Here is a 24,573-nt window from a genome sequence, read left to right on the forward strand (position 1 = left end):
GCTATCTCACTGTTCACTTGAAGACAGGTCCAACCTGGCCATAGAGACAAGTAGTCTCCTTGTGGAAGGTACAACCTGCCTGTCATGCACCTCTGACAACATCCAGACCCATCTGCCATTATATTGCAGCTATCTCACTCTGCACTTGAAGACAGGTCCAACCTGATCCTAGAGACAAGTAGCCTCCTTGTGAAGGGTACAACCTGCCTGTCATGCACCTCTGACAACATCCAGACCCTTCTGTCTCTAGCAGCTATCTCACTCTGCACTTGAAGACAGGTCCAACCTGGTCATTGAGACAAGTAGCCTCCTTGTGAAGGGTACAACCTGCCTGTCATGCACCTCTGACAACATCCAGACCCTTCTGTCTCTAGCAGCTATCTCACTGTTCACTTGAAGACAGGTCCAACCTGGCCATAGAGACAAGTAGCCTCCTTGTGAAGGGTACAACCTGCCTGTCATGCACCTCTGACAACATCCAGACCCATCTGTCTCTAGCAGCTATCTCACTGTTCACTTGAAGACAGGTCCAACCTGGCCATTGAGACAAGTAGCCTTCTTGTGAAGGGTACAACCTGCCTGTCATGCACCTCTGACAACATCCAGACCCTTCTGTCTCTAGCAGCTATCTCACCGTTCACTTGAAGACAGGTCCAACCTGGCCATTGAGACAAGTAGCCTCCTTGTGAAGGGTACAACCTGCCTGTCATGCACCTCTGACAACATTCAGACCCATCTGTCTCTAGCAGCTATCTCACTTTCACTTGAAGACAGGTCCAACCTGGCCATAGAGACAAGTAGCCTCCTTGTGAAGGGTACAACCTGCCTGTCATGCACCTCTGACAACAAACAGACCCTTCTGTCTCTAGCAGCTATCTCACTCTGCACTTGAAGACAGGTCCAACCTGGCCATAGAGACAAGTAGCCTCCTTGTGAAGGGTACAACCTGCCTGTCATGCACCTCTGACAACAAACAGACCCTTCTGTCTCTAGCAGCTATCTCACTTTTCACTTGAAGACAGGTCCAACCTGGCCATAGAGACAAGTAGCCTCCTTGTGAAGGGTACAACCTGCCTGTCATGCACCTTGGACAACATACAGACCCTTCTGTCTCTAGCAGCTATCTCACTTTCACTTGAAGACAGGTCCAGCCTGGCCATAGAGACAAGTAGCCTCCTTGTGAAGGGTACAACCTGCCTGTCGTGTACCTCTGACAACATCCAGACCCATCTGTCTCTAGCAGCTTTCTCACTGTTCACTCGAAGACAGGTCCAACCTGATCATAGAGACAAGTAGCCTCCTTGTGAAGGGTACAACCTGCCTGTCATGCACCTCTGACAACATCCAGACCATTCTGCCTCTAGCAGCTATCTCACTGTTCACTTGAAGACAGGTCCAACCTGGTCATAGAGACAAGTAGCCTCCTTGTGAAGGGTACAACCTGCCTGTCATGCACCTCTGACAACATCCATACCCTTCTGTCTCTAGCAGCTATCTCACTGTTCACTTGAAGACAGGTCCAACCTGGTCATAGAGACAAGTAGCCTCCTTGTGAAGGGTACAACCTGCCTGTCGTGTACCTCTGACAACATCCAGACTCATCTGCCTCTAGCAGCTTTCTCACTGTTCACTCGAAGACAGGTCCAACCTGATCATAGAGACAAGTAGCCTCCTTGTGAAGGGTACAACCTGCCTGTCATGCACCTCTGACAACATCCAGACCATTCTGCCTCTAGCAGCTATCTCACTGTTCACTTGAAGACAGGTCCAACCTGGTCATAGAGACAAGTAGCCTCCTTGTGAAGGGTACAACCTGCCTGTCATGCACCTCTGACAACATCCATACCCTTCTGTCTCTAGCAGCTATCTCACTGTTCACTTGAAGACAGGTCCAACCTGGTCATAGAGACAAGTAGCCTCCTTGTGAAGGGTACAACCTGCCTGTCATGCACCTCGGACAACATCCAGACCCTTCTGTCTCTAGCAGCTATCTCAATGTGCACTTGAAGACAGGTCAAACATGGTCATAGAGACAAGTAGCCTCCTTGTGAAGGGTACAACCTGCCTGTCATGCACCTCGGACAACATCCAGACCCTTCTGCCTCTAGCAGCTATCTCAATGTGCACTTGAAGACAGCCCCAACTTCGCCATTGAGACAACTCAAGTAGCCTCCTTGTGAAGGGTACAACCTGCCTGTCATGCACCTCTGACAACATACAGACCCTTCTGCCTCTAGCAGCTATCTCACTGTTCACTTGATTGAAGTCAGGTCCAACCTGGCCATTGAGACAACTTAAGTAGCCTCCTTGTGAAGGGTACAACCTCCCTGTCATGCACCTCTGGCAACATCCAGACCCTTCTGCCTCTACCAGCTATCTCACTGTTCACTTGAAGACAGGTCCAACCTGGCCATAGAGACAAGTAGCCTCCTTGTGAAGGGTACAACCTGCCTGTCATGCACCTCTGACAACATACAGACCCTTCTGCCTCTAGCAGCTATCTCACTGTTCACTTGATTGAAGTCAGGTCCAACCTGGCCATTGAGACAACTTAAGTAGCCTCCTTGTGAAGGGTACAACCTCCCTGTCATGCACCTCTGGCAACATCCAGACCCTTCTGCCTCTACCAGCTATCTCACTGTTCACTTGAAGACAGGTCCAACCTGGCCATAGAGACAAGTAGCCTCCTTGTGAAGGGTACAACCTGCCTGTCATGCACCTCTGACAACATCCAGACCCTTCTGCCTCTACCAGCTATCTCACTGTTCACTTGAAGACAGGTCCAACCTGGCCATTGAGACAAGTAGCCTCCTTGTGAAGGGTACAACCTGCCTGTCATGCACCTCTGACAACATGCAGACCCATCTGTCTCTAGCAGCTTTCTCACTGTTCACTTGAAGACAGGTCCAACCTGGCCATAGAGACAAGTAGCCTCCTTGTGTAGGGTACAACCTGCCTGTCATGCACCTCTGACAACATCCAGACCCTTCTGTCTCTAGCAGCTATCTCACTCTGCACTTGAAGACAGGTCCAACCTGGTCATAGAGACAAGTAGCCTCCTTGTGAAGGGTACAACCTGCCTGTCATGCACCTCGGACAACATCCAGACCCATCTGCCATTAGCAGCTATCTCACTCTGCACTTGAAGACAGGTCCAACCTGATCATAGAGACAAGTAGCCTCCTTGTGAAGGGTACAACCTGCCTGTCATGCACCTCGGACAACATCCAGACCCATCTGCCATTAGCAGCTATCTCACTCTGCACTTGAAGACAGGTCCAACCTGATCATAGAGACAAGTAGCCTCCTTGTGAAGGGTACAACCTGCTTGTCATGCACCTCGGACAACAAACCGACCCATCTGCCTCTAGCAGCTATCTCATTGTGCACTTGAAGACAGGTCCAACCTGGCCATAGAGACAAGTAGCCTCCTTGTGAAGGGTACAACCTGCCTGTCATGCACCTCGGACAACAAACAGACCCATCTGCCTCTAGCAGCTTTCTCACTTTCACTTGAAGACAGGTCCAACCTGGCCACAGAGACAAGTAGCCTCCTTGTGAAGGGTACAACCTGCCTGTCATGCACCTCGGACAACACACAGACCCTTCTGTCTCTACCAGCTTTCTCACTGTTCACTTGAAGACAGGTCCAACCTGGTCATTGAGACAATAGCCTCCTTGTGAAGGGTACAACCTGCCTGTCATGCACCTCGGACAACAAACAGACCCATCTGCCTCTAGCAGCTATCTCACTTTCACTTGAAGACAGGTCCAACCTGGTCATTGAGACAACTTAAGTAGCCTCCTTGTGAAGGGTACAACCTGCCTGTCATGCACTTCTGACAACATCCAGACCCTTCTGTCTCTAGCAGCTATCTCACTGTTCACTTGAAGACAGGCCCAACCTGATCATAAAGACAAGTAGCCTCCTTGTGAAGGGTACAACCTGCCTGTCATGCACCTCTGACAACAAACAGACCCATCTGCCTCTAGCAGCTTTCTCACTTTCACTTGAAGACAGGTCCAACCTGGCCACAGAGACAAGTAGCCTCCTTGTGAATGGTACAACCTGCCTGTCATGCACTTCTGACAATATCCACACCCTTCTGTCTCTAGCAGCTACCTCACTGTTCACTTGAAGACAGGTCCAGCCTGATCATAGAGACAAGTAGCCTCCTTGTGAAGTGTACAACCTGCCTGTCATGCACCTCGGACAACAAACAGATCCTTCTGCCACGAGCAGCTATCTCACTGTTCACTTGAAGACAGGTCCAACCTGGTCTTAGAGACAAGTAGCCTCCTTGTGAAGGGTACAACCTGCCTGTCATGCACCTCTGACAACAAACAGACCCATCTGTCTCTAGCAGCTATCTCACTTTTCACTTGAAGACAGGTCCAACCTGGCCATAGAGACAAGTAGCCTCCTTGTAAAGTGTACAACCTGCCTGTCATGCACCTCGGACAACATCCAGACTCTTCTGCCTCTTCCAGCTATCTCACTGTTCACTTGAAGACAGGTCCAACCTGGCCATTGAGACTTAAGTAGCCTCCTTTTGAAGGGTACAACCTGCCTGTCATGCACCTCTGACAACATCCAGACCCTTCTGCCTCTACCAGCTATCTCACTGTTCACTTGAAGACAGGTCCAACCTGGCCATTGAGACAAGTAGCCTCCTTGTGAAGGGTACAACCTGCCTGTCATGCACCTCTGACAACATCCAGACCCTTCTGCCTCTAGCAGCCATCTTACTGTTCACTTGAAAGACAGGTCCAACCTTGTCATAGAGACAAGTTGCCTCCTTGTGAAGGGTACAACCTGCCTGTCATGCACCTCTGACAACAGACAGTATCGAAAGGTTGCAGTGTCAACTAGGTGTCCTAGAACATTTGAGGAACAATTAGAAAATGTCTCAACTAGGTCAAAATGGATAGTCTGGGAAACTGGAGACTGGAATAAGTAAGGTCACAATGTTGGTGTGTTGTTGTTGTGACATTGTCCAATATCGATATGGTCTCTGGCGGAGAACCCACAAATAAGATGGGTAGATCAGTGAACTTTATCGTGGGGAAGTCATGGCTTAATACTAGTATTGGCTCCTCCATCATGGCAAACATGCAAACTGGCATGCTCAGGAAAATGGAATGGTATTTTGGAAGCAATTTAGCTGCCATTCAAAGGCTAAGATCAACCATGAAAACAAAACACTTTTTCACCTTGAAGAATATTTTATTGAGAGAATACTCCAGAAGATGCACATACAGATCATCGAATTGGCAACAGATCATATCCAACAAACACATATATCAATAAAGTTACATTTAGATCTTAAAAAGACAAATTAGTAGACTGATTGCCATTGAAATGGACCCCAGGTAAATGTCCCTGTACATGTATTTTGTATGGTTAAAATGCCTGTTTCGAGAACGAGGCATTGTACACGTACATGAACATGGATTTGGATGAGAATAAGAAACAATCAAAATCAAATTCATAAATGATCAATGAAAAAGACTAGATATCACATGTTCAATAAGAATCAACAAGACAAGCCCTAAATACAGCCATTTTCACATTTACATTACATGGTCGCAGCCAGTAGAAGAAATTCAGTTGGACTTATCGCTTGAGTTTCTGTAGTCATTTTCATTAGGGCTACTTGTGTAAAATTAAGCAAGGAATTCACCATTGTGATTTCTACTTGTGGCTGCGATGGGATAAAGTTGAAGTAGCAGTTGTTATTGACATTGTTTGGCACCCAAGTTGTTAACATACAGTGGCACCCCCCTTGGCTGACACCTCTCTATTAAGACTTTCTGTAAGGATACTAGTTTTGGACCCAAATTAGTTGTTTCCGTTCAATTACCCTCTCTAATCAGGACACCTCTCTATAAAGGACAGCACTTGTCAGTCCGAAGAGTTTCCTTATTAGAGAGGTTCTATTATAGATATGCAATTGGTCTGAGTCACATCATTGAATATGTCGGTAACAATGACTTTCTGATGACCAATTTTTTTTTATCTGTACCTATTCATTAATATTGACTCATGATTTATTTTTCTTGATTATATATACATACATGAATATAAGAAAATAATTGATACCTAGATGCATGGCACAATGTTACATATTACATAGAAATGCTATATAGTGGAACCACTCTTAGCAGACACCTCTGTAAGAAGGTGTCAAAACACCTAAATATGAGATAAGCATCCTCAAATAAAAAAGCTAAGATGAAAATCTCGACATGCTACATGCATATAAGATACCATTAACCCACTTATTTTGTCGCGGCCCTAAATTTGACAAAAAGGATCATTTTCAGATTTCACTCCCATTAACTTTTGCAAATGAATTTTTGCACCATAAATATTCACGTTTTACCCCTTCCGAAAGCACATGAAAATATTAGGCTCACACAAATAAACACAAACTTAACTTAACTTAAGTTTGTTTATCATACATAGTGTGTCAATAGCACTCGAGCAAGTTTCTGCACCAGCTATACACTGTAGCATGCAAATGTGCACTTGTCCGCCCCACATACAAAGAATGTTGCCAGTGAACTATTCTTCTTGTCTGTATAGCAGTGTATGATTGTCAACTATGAAGAATGTACTGGGGAAAACATAAAATGCATAAACATGTGAACATCTTAATGAGTGCGGCAGTGAAGAAAAAATGCATAGACGAAAAAGAGATAAGATTTCCTTGAACTCGGCAGCCTGTTCAACACAACAAGGACAGAGTTAAACCCTCCCTAGAGAAAAGAAATACCCGCATATGTGTATCCAATATAGTACCATCAAAGACAAAGACCAGCAAGAATGGATACAGAATTGATATGCTCACTAACGTAAGTTTACTAACAAACAATGATCATCTGTGATAAAATGAACAAAACCTAGATCATCTTTTAATGAACGATTCCATTCACCCAGGCACTCAAAATGCCCAAGTGCAACTGAAGCAGAGAACTGTGACTGCTAGGAACTAGTACAGACGATCACATAGTGAATCTGATCAATCGGGTACCAGTAACTAACATTGACTACTGATGTTTATCATCACAACAATTGTTCCGCAATTTCCGATTTGATGAGAAAGACTATCAGTTCATGTAACTAGATTTGGTAAAGCCTAGTTCAGATCTATGAGTTCAGATGTACATGTAACTATGTAACTAGATTTGATAAGGCCTATTAGTTCAGATCTATGAGTTCAGATGTACATGTAACTAGATTACTGATAAGATCCATGAGTTCAGATGTAACCAAAATTATTGATTCAGATCTATGAGTTCAGGCGTACATTGTAACTAGATCACTGATTAAGCTCACAGAGTTCTGATATGTAACTTGATCAGTGATTGAGATCTAGGAGTTATGATATATCTTTTGATTACTGATAAGATCTATGAGTTCAGATGAAACTAGATTTCTGATGAGATTATAAAGCACACTACTTTTGGAGTGGGACTAGAGTATTGTGATTAGAGAGACATAAGTAGGGTAAACGAACAGATTTATGTATCAGCATTATATAAAGCAGTATCGCCCTTGAGAACAAGCATCCCAAACTGTCCTGGTTTTGTGGTGAAATAACCGAGGGACTCGGCACCTCGGCAGACCAGTTGCTCGGCAGACCAGTTGCTCGGAACCTGGTCACGCCTGGCTATGCTCGATTCTCCAGGTTGAGTATAGAGACCGCCACCATACATGCAGCTCACAACATAGAAGTGCTACACACAACAATGGAATCTCGTTAAAGGGAATCCTTTTGTAGTGAACATATGGTTATAGGGAACTTACTTCCAAGTTCCATCTCAATAACATGCAATGAAGTCTGAATACTGTGAACTTTGAATACAGTGAGTCAATTTTTCTCAATTCCAAGTGGGTAGGCTGTAACGAGATTCCACTGTACTTCTTATACATGTTATACCACAAATGCATTTCTACTAAAAGCACACCCTAAAACTTGGTGATATAACCAATTGGTCATTGTGGTCCACACAAAAGTCAAATCAAAGATAGATATGGTGATTTGCAGTACATATAACTAACCCGCTTAATATGACCAGACGATAAGATACATGTAAATCAAGTCAGATATTTTTTTCTCTCTGATGAACTACAACCATTTGGGTCTATACACAGTCACCAGTATAAAGAGTAAAAAAATAGTTACCAACTGTTAACTTGGAAATGTTTGATGGGCCTATTATCTTCACCTTTACTAATCATTGTGAAAATACACTAAAAAAATTGACTGAAATTACTGTTACAGAGTTGTCAAAATGCTAAATTAAAGGTGTGCTAATTTCACAAAACAAACTAAGATTGCCCCAAACATTTTCAGGTTTACAGTATTGAAATCAACGTCAACTCAAATACATGATAGCCAACAACACAATGACAGACACCAAATAGGAAGGAATCCTGCGCAGCTTCCGTGGGGATAATTTAAACAAGACCAGCATCTTTTGACATACTATAGAAGATTCCACGCTCATCCTTAAGTAGTTCACTTGGAGAATCAAACTCACGGATTTCTCCTTTATCTAGCACTATCACTCTGAAAAGAGAGGTCAAAAAATTTGAGGGCCGAATTTACGAAGGGTGTTTAAGAGTTAGACGCATGTAAATTCTACATAATCAGTTTCAGGGCCTAATGCGGTTTTCATGAAGAAACCCTGCAAGGCCCTGACTCTGTCTATTCAGACATTAAACGCTGTTTTAAGCTAAACACCCTTTGTAAATTCGGCCCTGAACTTTTAGTCATGTTTCCTCAAAATAGTGAAAATGATTATGGAGTACATTTTGAATCTAAGCTCTTATGCAACAGACGACACAGCTAACTCTGTTCTCAGCACTAGTGTCTACAAGGGTCAAAAGACAGATAATCAGGTATAATGTTGACATCTGAACGACCGCAAATATTGATAAAATGATTCATACCTGTCATAATCCATGATGGTATTGAGACGATGGGCTATCGTTATCACCGTGCACTCCTTGAATTCATTTCTGATCGTATACTGAATGAGATCATCCGTCTCCAAGTCAACAGCAGCGGTGGCTTCATCTAAGACAAGGATTTTCGTCTTTCTGAGTAACGCCCGGGCCAGGCACACCAACTGTCGCTGGCCAACACTGAAACACAAACGAAACTCATGGTTAGAATTATTTTTACAAGAAGCGACACATTTTGTTGACAAGGGATGCATCACTAGGATTTCATCTTGCATTGTTGATTTCTTTATGCCGATTATCAAACACTGGAGAGTTTTGGTAATATAAGGCTATCGTCAATCTAAGATCATTCATCACCAAGAGCATGGTCAGCATTGAACTGGGATGGCCAAGGCTCATCCAACAGATGCACTGGTCACAGATTGACAACAGATAGGAAGAGATAGGAAGGCTAGTTTTCTTTCTAACAGGAAATAAGGCCCTCTCCAATGAACATTGTCAAGTTGCATGACCAGACATACCATCAAATATCAAATGCTCTTTCCCCTCCCCACAACATCACACCGAGTGACGAGAAACAAGTAATTTGCCTTCAATGGCCCTACCTGAGGTTTTCGCCTCCCTCTGTGCATTCATGCATCAGCTTCTCAGATTGAGACTGGACAAATTCTTTCAGATTGGAATGATCGAGACTATTCCATATATCTTCATCCGTGTGATGGTCGAATGGATCCAGGTTCATTCGAAGTGTGCCCGAGAACAGGACTGGGTCCTAGAAATATCAAAATATGGAAATATGAGGAAGACAAACAATCCAGGTATCATACCACTGGTAACAGGCCAATATGGTAACTCGTTACTAAAAGTACAGTGAGTTAGTTTCATAATGAGCTCATACGCTGCTTAGGTCTGTTCAACTCTTAATTTCATTCTGCTTGATTGGCATGAAGACGGAATCTTTCTACAGAGGTCAGTTTTTAGTCAATGGACAACGGTGGCCATTTAATGGATTATCCAAATAAAGACTGACCTTAACTTCATCATTAATATCAAAACTTAGATCACTTTAACTACATGACTGGTCTGCATTGATTGAGATAAAGGCAGTGCAGGCAACCCCCTTATTGAGGCGAGGTTTGCATAAATTCACCTCAACCTACCTGTGGTATGATCGTAATCTTGGAGCGAAGATCATGCAGACCAATCTTGGAGATGTTGACCCCGTCGACAGTGATGTGACCTTCGGCTGCCTCGAGGATCCTGAACATGGCCAGTGTCAACGAGGACTTGCCAGCTCCTGTCCGTCCAACAATACCAACCTACAAACAGATTCAAGGTCGGACGAACGAATCAATAAATGCGGCAGGGAAGCCAAAGTCTCCTGCTATGTTACGTTACATTACATTACATTTCATTACAGATTGCCCGTTACTAACACTCGGTTCAAATTTCAATATCATCTTCAATATCTTGCATGTTGAGCTGAGCATTCCCTTCTGATCAGAATGAAACACGAAAGAGGAACAAATCTTCACGTACCTTTTCGCCTGGTCGAATCGAACAGTTGATTTTCTTGAGGACCAGGTCCAACCCTTGCCTATACCTCACGGAATAGTTGCTGAACTCAACCTTGCCCTCTTGGGGCCACTCCTTTGGTGGTTGTTCTTCTGGTATATCCCACGCAGCCTTAAGTTGAGAAAGGTGACAAATCAAAGAGAGTCCAGCAAGTTCCAATATTGCGATAGATATATAAGGAGCAATGGGTGATAAAGCTCATCAGGCTCTTATGTACTGTTCTAGTGTAGGGGGGTATGTTTATGTTTACTGGTAAATAAAAGCAGAAAATGTCAAATCATTTATCTAAAAACTGGAAACAGGTAATTTACCTCTTCCTCCAATTTGCCATACTCTCTGACCCGATCGGCTGATACTACACAGTTCTCCACCTCACACACCATCTTAACCATGTAACTCAGTATATTTGTCACCTAGGTGTAGAGCAGACTTGATGGCAAGATGTATTCAGTTCTACCTCCGGACTGCCAGGATGAATGCGCAAAAAAGCCACCTCCCATGCTCTGCATGAAAAAGGGGCCGTATATTCAGTATGTGTGATTGAAAGCTTCTTCGCACAGACGGAACATACGAACCCTAACAAGCTCTCCACCACACATGCCCTTCCTTGGACTGAGACTCATGGTTTCAAAGCGCCTATTTTACATCCATAGGCCTATTGCCACCCAAGACTTAACAAAGTTTAACTGACGGTTCCCTCAAATTTGAGTTAGACTAAGTGAATTCTCAGGTGATGATATATGTCTAACAGACACGCCTCAACGGGCTAAATTTTGTTGACAATGTATATCACTTGATGAAAATCTCCCACGGGTGTCATTGAAAAGAGACACTTCTGCAAGCACAATATTTGCTAGACCTCATTTCCACTGAAGAAACTCCACTTTATGACAGGCCAAGATACCATGAGTCCCAGAGCCAGGAAGAGAGATCCTCACCTGCCCGACAATACATACCTCCGGCTCAAGCACACTATATTCTTGCACCCGTTCAGCTGAGACAATGAACGACTCTATGTCACATACAGTCCGCACCAAAAAAGCTAATACATTTGTCGACTGAAATTCAAAGAAGCAGGATGAAATAGCCATGGCATGCATACTGGTGCGTACTAAAGCTGCTTGTGTAATGACCTCATGCTCTATCCCAGCTAACTGTGCAAAGCATTCAGGGTAATTTCAAGGGTTTTTTCATCGTGTAAATTGGGCCAGGTGAAAATAAAAACTAGTTTCTCGTCCCCGGCTGCCTGATAGTGGAGGCTGCTTAAATTTAATCTGCCACCACTTGATTCTGTATTACCTTAGACCAAACATGCACGTGACAGCCTGTCCCGACAACACTTCTGTTATATGGGTATGATTTCTTTCATTGTACAGAGTGTTGGAGGGGACATCTGTCCTTAGGTCGTAGTACGGAGAAATTTTACCTTGAAATGTGTCTACTCTGACGTCTACCATCGATAAGGAATAAAAAGTGCCCCCACCCTGCCTGAGTTTGTGAAAAGCTTTGGACGAGAAACAATTATATATTTCTACCTGGCCTTATCAAAGGCTGGAACTTTTATAATCCTCGTATCCTAAATGAACCCTGTTCATGCACCGCTGGCTTTCCGTACCCAGATGACACCACATGCTCAATAGTTGGTGAGGATAATGAGGAATTGGTGTGGCGGAATACCAGGGTAGGGGGAAATTAGTAAGATGGAGTGCAATTGTACATGCAGGGCCAGAGCATCATATACAGAGGAACCTCTCCTAGCAGAACACCCTTTCTATTAGGGACAGTAGATTTGGTCCAAAACTGACCATTTCTATCCAATTGGACATCTGCAATCAGGACACCTCCCTGGTCTTAAGGGTGTCCTAAATAGAGAGTTTCAACCGTACATAGAAAAGTATGATCTGCTACAAAATGTGAAATAAATATAGACAATATTGTTGATTAGTCATTAATTAACTGACATATGCTTAGCCAAAGGTCACACAACAAAAGTTCCAAATCGTGTTTATATCTTAATGTATTCTGAATTTCACAAGAGGTGGTCCTCCAAGCACTTGAACTTTTCAGTAACCAAAACTTATGCAAATGTAATCTTCAGCCGGGCAAAAAGATTGTTGATGACATCATACCTCTGCTTTGATAAACACACAAAACATATCATCTCTTTGGTGAAAAAGTTTAAACACTTGCAACTTCTCCCAGCTTTAATGGAATCTTCATCAGCAAATTTGTACAAAATTTCAACTTACTCTCATTGCATAAGAGACAGACAGGCCAACGATACCGGCTGTGGTGTTACCCTTTGCTATCACAGCAAACATACTCGTAAAGAGCACCACAAAGTTCCCTATCAAATCGAGGTTGAACCCTAACCATCTGAAAATGTAAAGCATAATATAGCCTAAAATGCATTCAACTGTCAGTGGATGACCTGGGAGGCAATGTAAAAGAACCTGGGAGGAGATAGGAAAATGTATTTGAAATGCACTGCAAAAAATCTGGAGATGAGCAGCAAGTAGTGAGGTTCCCAGCTTTCCAGGAAGAGTTGGCATCTCTGATAACAGACTGGAAGTCAAAACTGCTTTGTTGTTAATGGTACAAGAAATCGAACTAAACCAGCATCAGAATTAAAGCCCCCTTACCTGGCAGACATGACGTTAGGGTAGAAAGCCATGTTATTCTGATCGATGAGATTGTCCGACTTATTTTTGAACTCCTCCTGTAGTTTATATGCTCTAATCGAACTAGCACCAACGACTGATTCGCTGAAGTGAGAGAAGACAGGCGACCGACTCACTGACTCGATCCGCTTTAACTGCCTGGTCGTACAAATGTAGAATCTCTGGAAGATAGAAAGTAGATCAGTAACAATAACTAATCGATGTTTTACTCTCAGATCTTTGAATAATAGGAGTTAGGCTGTACCCTAGAGGGCCAGCCAGACCAAAACTTGTATCAACACAGACAGTTACTGGGCAAGTCCATGTTTGTTTGCAATTGACTTCAAACAGAGGCATGTAACTATAAAGCTTTCATTGGTTTCACTACACTATTTTGCGTTCATCAAAATTGCCTCACCTGTACAAAATAATAAAGAATTCCAAGTGGTATGAGGGCTGCGAGGAATATTGCTGTACTGTAGGTGATGATGATGGCAGTCGATAGGACGGAGGAAAACGTGGCCAAGAAAATACGAATCATCAACGGCAGGTTAACATCGATGACGTCGATATCTTTTGAAAGCCTGTTGACTATTCGTCCCAGTGGTGTGGTGTCGAAGAACGACATTGGGGAACGTAAGATCGAGTCCACCATTCTGTTGTGCAGACGCCTGGAGGCCTGCATCGCACCGAGGGCCAGGGAGAAGGACATCACCAACATACACAGCACTGGAAACCAAAATTGTAAATGAGTCATAGAACCACAAATTAGAGGCTTGGACAGCCCAACTGCTTCAGGAAACTTTGTAAAAAGATCACAGAGGCAGAAAATTATGGGTCTCAATTGACATCATCGGTCATTTTGCTTGCCCTAGCACTGTTACCAAGTACAACAGTTTTATATTTCACTCAAACTCAAAGGGAAAAGGCAATGGAAGTAAAGTGACCTGCCTGAGATCACAAGCAATGTACCGGCAAAATCACACCGCCGCTCGAATGTTGTTTTCTGACCACTAACCTTGTGATACTCCAAAGACCCCATAGATTCCAATTCTGAAGTTGCTCTGATCCCTGTTCACCGTTCCATTGGATGCCGCCTCATCCTCACTCCACTTACTCAGCCAGATGTTAGCGCCGACCATCGAAGCCACGTAGCCTAGGTATGCAATCACCATGCTGGCACAGAAAACACCACCCGCTGCTTTGCAGTAGCCAAGGTAGACTTTCGTGGAAATCTGCAAAGAATCGATCATCCTGTCAATCAATCAAACATCACGGCATCTAATGTCAGATAGTCAACTAATGTATGACCTTATGATTATAATTCACCTCCCAATGCTCAGTCACAACCCCATGTTTACACTGATGACAGCTGAGATAGACCGACGATGCTGAACGCTGAACCAGCGTACTGAGTCAGGGAACATGGAAATCATCAGAAAATTGCAAATAACTCACATCTCCTTGGCCTGTTGTTTCTTCTGTTATTAGTTTCTTGTCCTTCTCCAAGATCTCTTTCTTGACTAATTCCAATTCCTCCTCAGATTTTGCTCGGTGCATTCCTCTGAAAATATGAAATATTCGATGACCCACTATCTGCTCCTGAGAAACATACTATAGCTAATACAGTTTGCTCATCAGGAGTGATACACCTACCTTGATCTACTATCCTGCCTTGATATATGTGATGGTGTACTCTCTCTACTGAGGTGACTAATCTGACTCTTCAACCTCTTAAATGGTTGGTCCGTTTTCTTCGGCGTGTTAAGTTTCTCTTCTGACATAGACGACATTCTGCTCAAGATATCAGCCTTCAGTTCCAGAACTAGAAAAGACAATCAGTAATAAAGCTTAAACTTCACAATTCTGACTACAGAGGTAGAGAGTAGCACTGCAAATGAATCTAACAGGAATGGGCGATCGTGACCGCATTACTTTTCTGTGCTGTACATTGACCAATGTTTTATAGATTAAAGTAATAACAAGAAAATGAATTTACGTTCAAGGTCTTCCTCTTCATCCACCTCCTCTTCCAACAGATAATTCCTGATGAATTCAGCGAATGCTCCGTCATGTGAGAGTAGATCCTCAAACTTGCCCTCTTCGCGTATACCACCATCACCCCCAAGTACGTAGATGTAGTCTGTCTGCTTCAAATAGGTGACGCCATGGGTGACAAAGACTCGCGTCTAAAAAACCAAAAAATGTCAATGTGAAAATTTGTCCATAGAAATACCCTTACTTCAAAAACATGCCTTAAAAATGCTTCATTTTGGCCCTATTTTGAAAATGTTGTGCTCTTCCGAGAGATGTGGCTAGATCTTTCCATTTCTGCTGTCAAATCACATCTTTTTTATGAGGAGAAAAAACTGAAATATTCCAAAAATCAGAAACGTCACATCCCCTTCAGAACACCAACCTTGTTCTTGAGTAAGCCTTGCTCTCCAATGACTTCTGTGAAGATGTGTTTCCCAACATGGGAGTCCACTGCGCTGAGGGGGTCATCCAGGAGGTAGATATCAGAGTCCTGGTACACGGCACGCGCAAGACTGATGCGTTGCTTCTGACCACCGCTGACATTGATACCCTGAAATGAATTTGAACTCATTTCAAACATGTTCCAATCTCGTCTAAAGATGAATACTAAGAAACTATGTACTATACAAGTGTTGAACAACAGGTCCGATTTGACAAATTCAAAAGGATGGCTTTCCATCTTAATTTATTTCAGATAGCCGGATGGATTGGAGAGCTGATCGGCACTAGAAGTCATTGGGCAAATTAAATGATTTCGTTGTTCTTTTTTGTTTCTCTAGGATTGGTGACTTCAGGAATGCACCATCCCAGGCTTATAATGTTCATGTAACTATCAAGTTACTGCAGCATATACATGTAGAGTCGTCATCAGGGAAGAAATTACATCAATATAAAACTCAATTACCTTATCTCCAATTTCTGTTTCATCTCCTCCAGGTAATATGTTCAAATCAGACAACAAAGCACATGCTTTGATGACCTTGTCATATTTCTCCTTGTCCTGAGGACAGTGGAAGAGGATGTTGTCCTTAAGGGTGGCGTTCTGGATCCACGCCTGCTGGGGAACATATGCTACCTGACCCTGGAAGAAAGGTCAGAGATCAGCTCACATAATGAATTGGCATGAAGCAGAAACAGTACAAACAGTCAAGTCACAATGATAAATTATATATAAATATGATTTTTAAAATCAAAACAATCATCAAGAACCTACTCACCTGTTCAGTTGAGCAATGTTACAAACTTTAAATTTGACCAAATATAATCTTTTGCATAAGTTTAAAAAACTTCTTTTGTTAAATTTGGGGACGAGAAAAGGAATACTCACATGTACCACCACTTCTCCACTCAAGTTATGAAGCTCTCCCAGAATGGCTGATATGAGGGATGATTTGCCTGATCCGACTGCTCCAACGATGGCCACAAGACTCCCTGGGGCAATGTCCAAGCTCAAACTGAAAATGAAATGGTAATAATGCAGGCCTCGGAATTCGTTTCATAAGAACACATCAGTTTTGCTGAAAAAAGGGCACTTTTGCCAGTTTTGAGAGAAAGTGCATTCAAAAATGAAAATTAATGAAGAAAAAGTTCTCTGGAAAAGATTTCAAGGACACGGTCGTATTTGCTTTTGTTGCCTCCTTGAATTTCAGGGCCTAATAATGGAAGACACAAGAATGAAGCACAGATGCAAACAGATTGCAGCGGTTACTGGGAGGTTTGAGAATGATACTCTTGATGGCACAATGATGGATCAAAAAATCTTACTCTGCGAGGACAGCCTCTTCATCCTTCCCCCAGCTGAATGTACCATCTTTAATACTGACAAGTCCCACTGCAAGACAAATGTAAACTCAAATTACAAGTTGTTTTTTTACAAACGAGGTCAATTTGAACACTGTGAAAAGCTATACCGATCTCTCCTCATCCTTTGACGAGTGATTCTACGTGGATTTCACGTATCATCGATAACAAAAGTGTCCTTTGACAGGGTCTTCATTTCCTTTGGTATCAGAGAACAACAAATGGTCCCAGCTCAACTCCAACACAGACTTTTTTTCTACCAAGCAGAATATAGGTGTCTGTCAATGAAGACAGCTAGAACTGCTATTAGCTTCTTATTATGAAGAGTGGCAACTCTACTTCTGCTAAAGACGATATAATGAGAAAGACTGGACATTGGTTTTACCTAGATCTGGGTCATGTGTAATACTGTCTCCCTCCAATTCTTCACTGTACAGGAAGTCTTCAATACGGTTATTCGCTACAATAGCCTGCAAAACATAACGGTCAAAATTAGCATTGGCAACTCTCTGGCTAACAGTCCTTTGCCAAGTTGCTTATTTTGGCTCAAACAGGAGACTTTTACCAAAAGGATGTTCTATACTTTGGGTTTAATGAAATGATACCTGCACTTGAGTTGAGGAAGATAAAATCAAACTGCATGCAGGGCTTCACGGCAAACAAGGATGGCAAGACAACAAAAAATCCAAGAACAACTTACGTGTATAAGTTGTCCAATTAATATGGACATAAGTAGGATAGGTCCCAGCATGATGTTGACCACGGAGAGCGATACGAATGCTTTGTTAGCATCGAGAACGTTGTCTGGTGATATGGACACATAAACACCAAACGTTGCCAAGGAGATCTGAAAGTAACAGCAAATTATCATTAAAATATGTAAAATCACATCATATATCTATTTCATCAGTCAGGACAGAAGATAGGAGGCAGAGATCGGGGCTAAAACATGCAAACCAGGAGTTTAAATATACTAGTAGGCGATATCTTTTCTCACAAAAGAGGAAAACCAATTACACTCACCAAGAATGGGGTAAGGAACCAACTGCAGTATGCCAACGCATCAATGAAGGCCGCCATCCTAAGTTTCTTGACCTCTTGGTTCCTAATGCACATGATCTTCTGCTGGAACGACTTCTCCCATCCATAAAGTTTGAGCACCTTCATCCCGTTCAGTATCTCATTCAGGAGTTTCAGACGGCTGTCTTTCAGTATCATATTTTCAGACTGAAATATACAGTGATGTGATCAGAAAAGCTGTAGCAATTGACCTCAATATGTGGCAGCACAGGTGCCAACATAAAATTCAGTCATGTTTGGTGTCAGTACTGAAGTTGTCAGTCTCTTTGAATCAGTTAGCTAGAGTTAGACTCAATACTCAAGTTCAGAATGTTATCTTCAACTAAAGTTGGCCAGTCGAATCATCTTTGAAAACAATTTACCTGAAGTTTCCTCGACATTTTCGCAAAAACGATATTCAGTGGCATAACCAGAAATATGCAGCCAACTCCGGCGAGGGTGGCGACTCCTAGGATACTCCAAAGGTAACATAAGGCGATGATGATGGTGAGGGGCCCCGACCAGATGAAGTGGAGATTCTGAAACACCTCCTGCATCTTCTGGGCGTCGACCGACATCAGATTCACGATCTGACCCTGTGTGAACTTCTTCCGTCCGGAGCTACTCAATCTTAGAGACTGGAAATCAACAATGACAAAGAGCAGACGTTAGATTTCAATATAAAGCAGTATCAAAATCTCGATTTGTAGACAGTTATCAATAAACATTCTTGTGGAGAACGGCAAGTTAGACAAGGAAACCTGGCTAAAGTCTCATGCTGACTGTGGGGTTCGAACCAAGGACCGCCAGCTGAGAGTCTGAGCCATTAGCAGCTCCTACAGCTTCTGTCTTCTCAGATGGACAGTTCGCGTGATTAATGTTGTTGTCTGACATAGTTCATCCAGGTCACGGAACAGTTCCTCTTGGATATTTGGATAATTTCGCAGACATCCATTTCTCAGGGCTGCTAGGTCTGTGCATCGTGCAAAGATGTGACCAGCAGTCAACCTACCTTCCTGTAAATGGCAGCGGTGAGAAGTGTACGAACTCTCATCCCGATCATCATGAAATTATTCATTTGCAGGCCGATCATGAACGACTTGATGCCTGTTACTATGAACAGAAGGCCAGCAATCAGGAACCCCTTCCATCGGTACGCATCCTCTGTCTCCACGAAAGTGATCAAGGCACTGCAAAAGGTTTCAAGAATATTTTGGTATTCGAGCACATTTCCATATTGCATTCATCTGGTAGGCAATAAATAATAATAATAATAATAATTTATTGTAAAAAACCTCCAAATAAGGAGCAGACAACACAAATATGCAATAAAAATCATACACAGAGAACGAATAAAAAAGCGATCAAAAGGGTGAAAGTAAAAGCTTCAATAGTTTATGGCTTTTCCGGTTTAGATTTGTACATAAGGTTTTTACCGAATCGACAATTCCATTTTCCTCCCTGGTGATACGTCTAGGCCTACATGAAAGCACATTTTTTATTCATTTATGAAACATTTTCTTAGAATAATGAGTTAAAAAAGGATATCACTTACCTGAGAAGAGTTGGTTGCAGAAATAAAACCGAGTCTTGCATGATCTTGTACAGACATCCAATGAAGTAATATGGCCCAAACAACTTGGCATACATTTTCCAAAGTGATGGTCGTTTCTTGCTGTTTGGGCTCCTCACCTCGACTTTGGGGCCATTAAGCATGGGTTTACTGCTATGGTTAGCTGCTGAAGAATTGTGCATCACCAGCCTGGAATGAGAAGTGCATATCATATCATTATTTTTCATTGTTTTCATTTATTCATCATTATTGGCATCATAACACAATCGCATTTTTGCCGGAGGTACAGAGTCCATACATGTTTATAGGCTACTTTCCACCTCTGTGGGACATTTTACTTGCCCTGACATTGACCAGAGGTACAAGGGACCACAGATTTTTGTCACATCATCAGATAGACCGTCGAATTCGTGAAGAGCCAGGAATTTTAGTTCCCCATAAGCCACCTGTTCATCCAGATATACAATATTCTAGGTTCTTCCTGAAAACCTGCGCCCTACTGCATGGTAGCCAGCAGTGTCAACCACTAGGCTTCCAAAGAATTGTTTATCTGATTATGAGCCCGATGCAGATCAACTAAGTAACTTTGTTCTTACCTATCAGACTTTGTCAGTGCTTTGATCCAAAACTTTTCAAATCTAGCATTCAGTGTGCTGCTCATATCTTGTGGTCGCATCAGCCATAGGTCTGCAAACTGCAGGGTCCGACGCCAGCCTAGCACAATCAAACTACGATAAAAGAAACAGAATGTCAGCCAAGACAAAAAAAGTAATCTTTCCCTGACCTTCTAATTGTGATTTTGTTCTCACAAGACAAATTTTGGATGGATGTAAAGGATGGATGTGTTATAGACTCGCCTAAATGTTTAATTCTGAAGGTTGATTTCAGGCTGCTCAAATGTACATGTACCGGCCCGAAGTGTTCGATATTTCAACTAAAACAATGGAACTGGGGTCACAATCAAGCAAATTACATGCAACAAGTCAAGCTAACATGAGCTTACCTAGTTAACCAAGTGAATGTTATTCTAACTAAGAAGGTGGCAGCAATTTCTGGACATGGTGCCTGAAAGATCAATTTGCACGCATGTAAGTATATAGAGTGTCAAAATACTGCAGAAAATTCTTCGAATTTGAATAACGGAAGTAAAATTGTTTGACTGAAAGCATTTACAGGCTTGTTTTTATTGAGGAATTTTCGCAGCACTTGTGGCAGAATGATTCTGGCGTCAGGTGCTCTATTTGTCATGGTCTCATGGTACTACTTACATGAACCTCCTCAAATTCTTTCCTTGCTTTCTCGCCGGCAGTCAACAGTTGTACTGCAGATTTATCATCAGGCGTGCCTTTCTCATAGCCAACTTTCTTCGATCTATCCCTGGGGGGTTCTAAAGCCCTCAAGTCAGCAAAGAAAGCCAGGACAAACTCTGCCAGGATCAAGGCATAGGATATGATGAACGTGCTCAGTCTGAATGGGTCATCAACATATCCCTGGAAGAAATGAAGCAAAAAGGATGGAAATTTCTTATCATCTAAATGAAAGTTGGTGTGCACGTGTGGGGGCCATTGGTCAAGTAACTACACGTTTAGCCAGGGATGAGGAATCCGCAAAAACCTGCCTACGCTTCACAATTCGATCGGGTCCTTTGATTGCCCTGGCATAGGCAACAAAATTTAAGTTTCGTTCAAAGTATGAGTCAAAGGAAGTAAAGTGGCTTGCGAAAGGTACGAAGCACTTTGTCTGTGTCAGGTATTAGATTAGGAGGCTGAAACTGGACTATGTGTCCTCCTATATATCTTTCTTTCTATCATACATTATTAGACTATCAACCCACCTTTTGGTTTATTTGCATGATGTTAGACCGGAGCATGATAGCACCACAGATGACCTGCAGGAACCAGAACATGAACATGACCCCCGAAGAATGGATGCCTCGTCTGAACTCTTGGTGGATGAAGGTGGTCACAAGCAACTGAAATAGAACACCAACGTTTATCATACCAGTAATTCAACCAAATGTGGAATATAGCTAGGACTAGCAGGGCGAGCAGAGACACTACCGTGGTATGGAGAGTAAACAAATGGACTTGCAGGACTGCCAGAATGTTGTAGTCGGACGTGTCTAAACTTGAAGTTGTGTCATCCAACATTTTGATCCAGAAATGTTTTTCGAATCGATCTATCATCCATCCACTTTTTGAACACAATACACCATTTACATGTACCCTTTCCTATTATTTCTGATACATTTAAATACATAACTTTAACTTACAATGGTGGGCAAATAAATTCCAGGAGAAATCCAGAGTGCCATTGGAGTATTTACTGAAGTGGCCACCTCACTCACGGTCTTGAACAGGTTTATCGCAGCGACAATACATAGCAAGGCACACAGAATCTGTAAATAGATATTAAATGGTAACATCAAACATCAAATGCATCAACAGCATAAAACGAGATACGTTCACGGAAGGAAAGCTACTCATATCTCTAACATAATTTGCCTCAAGCTTTACCAAGGTTATTCTTTATAATAAGTTAGATTCAGATTCATTTGTGGACATTTTCTGAGGCATTCCAATGACACCAATTACAAGTCAACATAAAGCACTCTGGAAACAAATGAATTTTGTTGCTGTGATCACATGTGAGATAAGTTTTTTGTGGTTGTCATTACCGGTGCCTGCCACAAGAATTGTGAGTAGTTCTCACAATTCTTTGCTCAAGTCAACCACAGGAATAGGTGCAGCCTTCAACTGACACACATTGGCAACCCATGTAAACCCAGCATGATCACAGAAACCAGAGATGAAAATGTACTTACTGTCTTGGCTAAATTCAGTTTACTTATATCACACAGAGCATGTTTTAGAGAGCGATGATACAGGTAGTAGGTCAGGAATGGTGCGCACAGCCAGAGGTACAAGCAGGGGAGCCATATCAGGATCGTGTTTTGGAAACAAAGTGTTAAATCTGGTGAGCTCGTGTTCAATGACAACTGGGGGTCCTGAAAAAACCAAAGTTTAAGAAAAAAGATTTATTTATTTATTTTCTTCCAATAAAAGAGCACCTGTGCTCCGGTATATCGTCAAACGAGAGAAATTAACCGAAATACTGGTCTGATGATGTCATACAATGTACTACGAAGCACAACATAATGCACAATGTTACGTCATTGCCGCCAATGACTGTAAAGAGAGCCGCCATAGCCAATAGAATAGCATCAAGACATGAAGTGGTTTTAACTCAAGAAAGACTTTACCCAAAGTGCCCAGCCATCTTGTTTGCCACATGCACCAGACCAGTTGATCACACCTCTACTGTCATTCATCTTGGTTTAGGAAAGTTTCTAATCGCACACCAGTTGGAAGCATCTGTGTCGGTCTGATCTGATCAATATTCTGAAGGAGGAAGTAAAAGACAGATAAGTCAGTTATAAGGTCAAGGGCACTGAATGACTAATGTGAATGTGAACCAGGAAATATCTGCAAGCATTTATTTTCACATTTTTTTGTGTTGATAGACAATTGTGAAAAATGAAATTAATTCTGGTGCGTGGTTGTCAAAATGCAACTTGCAAGATAAAAAGTTTGTCAACATTGCAATTTGACTAAATCGCGAATGGATGTGCATATTTCTGATTTTACAGCAATTGTGTTTTCTGTCACAAAACTTTGAATTAAAAGTTGGCATGAGCTTGTAGTTTTGCATAAATGGTAGTATCAAGTGTTGCTAAACACATTATTTTCAACTCTTGCCTAAAGCTTAAGAAGGTCAAATTAATTACCCTCTTTCTCTAAACACCAATCATGTGCAAAGTCTGACAAGTGTGATGTAATTTATAACGTAACAACAAGTTCAAGAAGTCTTGTCTGGCAGATCAAATATTAATAACATAACCATTAAAAAGCCTTCCGTATGTTTTGACGATTATCTCCAATATCTGTAGGCCTACCGCATACCAGTGGCCCCCTCCCGGCCCCGCCTCGTGAACATTTATTTCCGAGTTTACAATACATGGGGTAATAGAAAGAAGTTAGAAAGGTTGAGTCTTGTCAATATATTAGATTTTAAAAAAAAGACTTTTAGGCCACTCCCTGCACCTGTCCGTCTAAATTGCACAATGAAGGTTTTTGTCCAGAATTAGGATGTATAAATGATAGACATACTGTACATTCTATTTGTCGGATAGCCAGAAACCGGCAAAAAGATACCCTTCAAAAGACCGATATGGCTTCAAGTAAACAGTATTTTAGACATAAATTTTTAGAAACTGCTATTTTATTTAATGGCAAATAGACCATAACTGATATTACACTAAATAAAACGTACCAGAGAGATTTAATTGGAAATATTTCGCAACTTGTCTATGTAAACATTTGTTGGTTCACCATACTTGATTAATTCCACTGCAGCCGCTTTCCGTCATCTGACGTTTGGTCCTCGGCAATACATTGTCTTGAAATATTTTGTCAAAGCAACAATTAAAACATGTTGCAAACGAAATTGTCACAAATCATCCAACCCCATAATCCGTGGTTGATCTAAACTGGAGACATGCTGTCATTCTTCTAAAGACATAGTCACAACCATCCTTCAGGGACGACACAAATCAATCAAACATTCACGAGACAAAGTCTGTCGAGATACAACAGACAGGGCTAATCATGGAAAAGAGACAATATCGCAACCATTCTAGGTGTCCGATCCCAAGCCATCTAAACCAGAGACTACAATCATGGGGTCTATACATCTGTCTCGGCCCATCCAGATCGGGCCATCAGAGCACCGTACCAGAGAAACCAGACCTTAGGATGTGTGAATCGATGGCAGTGGGGGTATTGGGGGCTATCAAATCCTCTAAGGAAAGAAAGGCATGTGCAGCCGATGCA

At 42.3% G+C, this 24,573-nt stretch overlaps 1 protein-coding gene across 4 annotated transcripts; it reads right to left on the bottom strand.

The window, feature by feature from the left end:
* Window positions 1–5,220: 5,220 nt before the first annotated feature.
* On the bottom strand, window positions 5,221–24,070 carry LOC135485954 (multidrug resistance-associated protein 1-like). 4 transcript variants are annotated; one of them, XM_064768387.1, is made up of 31 exons: window positions 24,014–24,070; window positions 22,944–23,082; window positions 22,506–22,688; window positions 21,954–22,079; window positions 21,516–21,653; window positions 20,950–21,171; window positions 20,685–20,746; window positions 20,278–20,409; window positions 19,664–19,870; window positions 19,121–19,298; window positions 18,492–18,746; window positions 18,073–18,276; window positions 17,750–17,896; window positions 17,435–17,519; window positions 17,014–17,080; window positions 16,577–16,703; window positions 16,154–16,330; window positions 15,632–15,799; window positions 15,212–15,401; window positions 14,869–15,037; window positions 14,671–14,776; window positions 14,231–14,447; window positions 13,631–13,941; window positions 13,195–13,394; window positions 12,802–12,928; window positions 10,864–10,965; window positions 10,517–10,663; window positions 10,138–10,296; window positions 9,583–9,749; window positions 8,963–9,157; window positions 5,221–8,579 (listed from the first exon to the last, which is right to left on the bottom strand). In XM_064768387.1, exons 2-31 carry the CDS (start codon window positions 23,010–23,012, stop codon window positions 8,468–8,470), a joined length of 4,749 nt encoding a protein of 1,582 aa, XP_064624457.1. In that variant the 5' UTR covers window positions 23,013–23,082; window positions 24,014–24,070; the 3' UTR covers window positions 5,221–8,467. The 4 variants fall into 4 exon arrangements, with proteins under 4 accessions (XP_064624457.1, XP_064624465.1, XP_064624472.1 ...); XM_064768395.1 differs by lacking the exon at window positions 10,864–10,965 and adding an exon at window positions 11,509–11,610; XM_064768402.1 differs by lacking the exon at window positions 10,864–10,965.
* Window positions 24,071–24,573: the final 503 nt, after the last annotated feature.

This window comes from Lineus longissimus, chromosome 1 (genome assembly GCF_910592395.1).
Source record: "Lineus longissimus chromosome 1, tnLinLong1.2, whole genome shotgun sequence".
In the NCBI taxonomy this organism is placed as follows: domain Eukaryota; kingdom Metazoa; phylum Nemertea; class Pilidiophora; order Heteronemertea; family Lineidae; genus Lineus; species Lineus longissimus.